The following is a 5,172-nucleotide window of genomic DNA, read 5'->3' as shown; positions in this document are numbered from 1 at the left end:
TTTGGATACTGTGGCTTCCAATCAGGATATCCATTCTTTGCTAGCCATTTAATGTAGTTCCACAGATCTTGATCATGTTGACGAACTTCAGGACCATAGTAGAACTGCTTGATGTTCTTTGTCTTTACCAACTCATCCACATCCCACCATGGTAGAGAACTAATATCAGATAAGAACTCGAAGTATTGAACTCCTTCTTCTCTCCTGATGGCATACACTTTGAGATCTTCAAGGTATCCCCACGCTAGAATATCTCCCCATGATAGATTTTTGTTGTGAGTGAAGTACTGGAGAGCTCTGAGAGTTTTTCTTTCTTTAGGCATATTTTTGAACCATTTCTTTCTTTCTTCTGCAAGAATTTCTCTCGGAATAGTTTAAGGAACACCTTCTGTGGAGATCTTTTCAACAATTTATCTTTTAATTTCATCTTCATTTCTGTCTTTGAACATCTCAGCAAATGAAGGAAACGTTTCATCAACCACAGCATAGTGAAAATCAATTTCATCTTCGAAAGAATCTGAAGCATCTTCAACAATTACATCATCATAGTGATCTGCTTCATATGCATATCTGGGCTCGAAGTCTTTTGCTGGTGACTGAGGAATCTCGTCCTCAATATCAAACTTAAACTTTCCTTCTTCTAACCCCAACTCTTCTAGTATTTCAGCTCTAGTTCTTCTAACCTCAACCTCACCTTCTTGTTGAACATTCAAATAAATGACAGTTGGGTTTGAGAGGAATACCTGATCAACATGTTGCTTTCCTGATGATGAAGCTTCATTTTGTAAATCATCCTCTTGTTCATTGATCTCATCATTCATCAATTCATTGATTCTTTCTTGAACAACTGGATCTCTGATCAATAACCCGGAAGCACCCTGATCGTTATCATCATCTCCCTTATCATCTTTATCATCATGATCATCAGGCTTGTCATCCTTTTCATCATTATCATCTTCATTTTCTTCTTCATCATCTCCAAATAGCTCTACATCGGAGTCATCATCAACAATTTCTCCACGAGCTTTCTTTGTCTGTCTTCGCCTTTCTTTAACTTTCATTTCACGAGCAACTTCTTGAACATTGTAAGGCACTGGATAGGCATCACCAACAAGTACGAACTGATCTGTCTTCCACTCTAGTAACAACATTCTCTAGCCTTTTTCTTTCTTTGAATAACAGCCACTTTTCTAAAAACATTTTCAGCATCTAAAGGTTCAGAAGACTCTCCAACCATCATGAAGTCTTGATCCACATGTTCCTGAACATTTTCAGCATCAACCATTTCTATATCTTCTTGGTTTGATGAACCACCAATTTCAGGTTGACTTGACGATCCACCAGCTTCTTGAGTATCATCAATCACACCTTTGTTCTTTTGGGTGGCTTCTTCAGGTAGACGTCTTTCACGTTACATTCTTCTTTCTTTAGCTCCTTTCACTTCTATTTCATTGAATACGACATGGACATCTATCTTGAAATGACTCTCCATGACAGAGTATAGCATATGAAGTTGTTTATCTTTCATCACTTTGTCTGCCTTCATGGCTTCCATTTCCAACTTCATCGCCTTCATTTCGATTGATGAAGCTTCACTCATCTCACTGAGAAGCTGATTAAGCGTCTGATTCAAATCTTCCAAGCTTTTTATCTTCACATTCAACGAAGCAATCTCTGCAGTCAACAATTCAAACACCTTCGAATTATCATGAGCTTCATTCTTCATTCTTCATGCTGTTCATTGTTTCCTCTTGGTCTATCAACACTGCTCTGACTAGATCAGAAGCTTTCATCAAATTATCAACTTGTTTCTTTAGAATATCACGCTCTAATTTTGTTTTGGCCTTTTCTTTTTCCAGCTTGTTGACCTTTTATAACAATTCTTTAACCGCTTCATTGTTGAACATATCATAATCGTCTTCAGGAATATCTTCTGTGTAAATTCCTGTTGCTTCTGGAAGACCTTCAAAAATATAATCAAACTTAGAATCTTTAGGATGTGACGATCTTGGTTTATCTTGTGGAGTAGCAGCTTTGAATCCAGTGATTTCTACATAATCATCATCACCTCCCGTTCTTTCTCGAGCTTTCACCACCGGTTCTTCAGTACTATCTACCTCAGGTTCTTTTGGAGTTTCAACACTTTGATCTTTTTCTTTTTCAAGAACCTTGAACTTTTGAAGATGTTTCTCTTTCTTTCCACCTTTATCTTTTTGCGGTTCAGCTCCTGATTTCTTTGCTCTAACATTTCTTGGAATTACTCCAGCTTGAACTGCTTTTCATTTCTTCACTTGTTTCTTTGGCTGATCAGGATCATAAGATGAATCTTCTTCATCGGATGCTTTCTTTTTCTTTAAAGTCTTCTTCTTTAACTGAGCTTTCCTTCTCCCAAGAGTTGTTGGATCCAATTCTGATTCTGATTGAGTTGCTTCAGAATCATCCTCACTTGATTTATCTTGATCCTTATCTTCAGGATCTTGAGCACTTGATCCTTGAATCTTTTGAGCTGCTGCTTCCTCATTCTTCTTCAGATAGCTTTCAAAAGATTTATTCAGAATATCAACTCCTTGTTCAATAACCACAGACGGCTCCAAGACAGTTTCATCTATTAATCTTTGATGAAGTTCTCCAGAAGATCCTGCAAAACAAATATTGATAGATTTATTAGAAACATTTAATAAACATAAATTCTTACTGACTTAAGACTCCCCCTTTCACTATACCCTTATCTCCATCCTTTGGAATGGTAACTGCAGGGGATGACTTAGGTGTTCTCTTTCATTTTCCATCTCTCACACACCACCATCTAGTCTTCTTCTCAGCCATCTCGCTCATCTTATCATTTTCATTGTCTGAATCACTTTTCTCATGTCTCCACTTTTCATTCTCAGGAGCAACATAATTTTTATCCTTGATTCTGCATATCATTTGTTTTGTTTTGCATCCTTTTCCTTGGTGATTCTTCCAATTGTATTATAGTTTACACTACTCAGCTCCATGATATCATCACTGTTCCTTGGAAGATCCTTGATCTTATCATTGATTAACATCATGATAAACCTAGGGTACATGATGTATCTATCTACTTCATTTTTGCAATTTTCTTTCATGTACTCAAAGATCACTTGAGAAATATTATACTTTATGTTCAATACCAGGCTAGCAATGAAGTTCATGATGTAATCGGGTACTTCATCATATGCTCCTTTTCTGTGTGACATTGAATGCACCATGTAGTGCATCAAGTACCTGTAAGCCTTTGAAAAATTTCTTTTAAGCATTTTTCCATTTATATGCCCAATGAATCCCATTCTACACCACAACCCTTTAACAAGACGTTCTGACATGATTGTTGGATCATCATCAGAATCCTGTAAATCAAGAACTCTCCTAACATCTCCAACACCAAACTCAAACTCCACATCTATGTCTTTTCCAGCTTGGTCTTTCTTTCTCAATACTGCGTGTATCATTTTGTCTGATTCTTCAAATCTTGTTGTGTCCCAGAAAGCTCTAACATGGGACTCATCGCAGTTCTGTTAGATAAAGCTTTTGCAACTCTGCTTTCTCTTAAAAATTTTGCCATCTTTTCAACCACCGTACCATCCATGGTTTCAGCATCAATTACGCAATGTACATTGTGACCTTTGTCTGTATCATTTCCTCTTCCCTGTAAGTATATGCATTATTAATCATTTGTACAGATATTGAGGCATAAGGATGAAAGATGAAATTTTTGAAAATTTTTCTAACACTGAGAATCTCTATGTGATAGTACTAGAGAATCGACTAGCCTGTTCGATTGAATAGCATTGCTGTTTGATCGGTTAGAATGTGCAGTGAGACAGTGACTATTCGATCGGTTAGCATGCCTTCTTGAATCAAATAAAAGATGTTGTTCGGTCGGTTAGCAGAGCTGTTCGATCGGCTTGCAATGTTGACCGATCGGTTAGCCATGCTGTTCGATCGGTTAGCAAGGCTGTTCGATCGAACTGTCACTTGTTCAGATAATAAAGTATGATAAGTTGTTGTTCGATCGACTAGCAATACTGTTCGATCGACTAGCAAAGCTGTTCGATCGGTTAGCAAGGCTGTTCGATCGAACTGTCACTTTGTTCAGAAAACAAGGTATGACAGGATGCTGTTCGATCGACTAGCAATGCTGTTCGATCGGCTAGCAATCTATGACAATGGAGTTTTCACTAATGATGTCCAATCGGCTGGCGGATGCTTACCGATCGGTTGGCAACCTTGCACAGAAATCTATGTAAAAATGAGGATGTTGTCCGATCGGCTTGCAATGCTGACCGATCGGGTAGCATACATTTGAACATTTCAACACAAAAATTTCATAACATATGATGGCACAATTTTCAAGACATGAACTATCTTATTATTCATCAACAAAAGGCAATTAATATCATTGTTGTTCGATCGGCTAGGATAGCCGATCGACTGGCATCTCGTTCAAGAACAGACTAAGAACATTCAATAGACTCAAAAAAAATTATGCAGATTAACACAAATTGAACACAGATCCATGTTCCTAATGATGTCGCGATCAAAACCCTATGTTCATCTTTGTCTAACTCGTCCTAAACAAAGAATAATTTCACATGAACTTCGCCGACTGCCGAACACCAAAATTCCTAGATCTATCAAGTTTGAGCAAGATTTTACACAAATTGATCGGTAAAATTATATATCTAAACATTTCGAACACAACCCTATGCTTGAATCTTATCAAAAGTTCCTAAAATCTCCTAGATCTAAGATAGAAGCACCGACAGGAACGGACATGAAGAACATGTATAATAATGGTAGATTTGATAAAGAAATACATACCTTCGGCATTGTGAATGATGAGCAAACCAACAAACCAATGTTCTAAATCCAAAGAGAATCAAGAAACAATGAAATCAGAGGAAAGATTTTGAAAGTGAAAGGTCGGTCGTTCGAACAGTGTAACCGTTAGACTGAAGCTTGACCACCTATTTATAGGTGATGTTTACTCGGCTTGGCTGTTCGATCGGCTAGCAATGCTGGCCGATCAGCTAGCCTGTTCGAACCAATTGACCTTTTGACTTTTAAACACTTTGACTTTTTGACCGTTTTGACTTTATCAGTGTTTGAGAAATCCACTTAAGTATCTAGGTCCAAGTAAATGACCCT

General features: G+C 37.5%; 1 protein-coding gene across 1 annotated transcript; it reads right to left on the bottom strand.

Annotated features, from left to right (window-relative positions):
* Window positions 1–410: 410 nt before the first annotated feature.
* Window positions 411–1,285, bottom strand: LOC110895383 (putative uncharacterized protein DDB_G0270496). The gene is made up of 2 exons (XM_022142699.1): window positions 1,150–1,285; window positions 411–1,093 (listed from the first exon to the last, which is right to left on the bottom strand). The coding sequence occupies exons 1-2, from the start codon at window positions 1,283–1,285 to the stop codon at window positions 411–413; spliced, it is 819 nt and encodes a 272-aa protein (XP_021998391.1).
* Between the last annotated feature and the right edge of the window lie 3,887 nt (window positions 1,286–5,172).

Source organism: Helianthus annuus, chromosome 2 (genome assembly GCF_002127325.2).
Source record: "Helianthus annuus cultivar XRQ/B chromosome 2, HanXRQr2.0-SUNRISE, whole genome shotgun sequence".
NCBI classification, from domain to species: Eukaryota; Viridiplantae; Streptophyta; class Magnoliopsida; order Asterales; family Asteraceae; genus Helianthus; species Helianthus annuus.
The sequence above is the reverse complement of the archived record's forward strand: the minus strand, read 5'-3'. Positions and strand labels throughout refer to the sequence as shown.

Bases quoted from the DNA above. Each gene is read 5' to 3' on its own strand.
- LOC110895383 (XM_022142699.1), bottom strand. From the start codon at position 1,285: ATGGTTGATGCTGAAAATGTTCAGGAACATGTGGATCAAGACTTCATG. The intron at 1,094-1,149 runs GTTGTTACTAGA...ATGCCTATCCAG, and splicing joins AAAGAAAAAGGCTAGAGAAT to TGCCTTACAATGTTCAAGAA.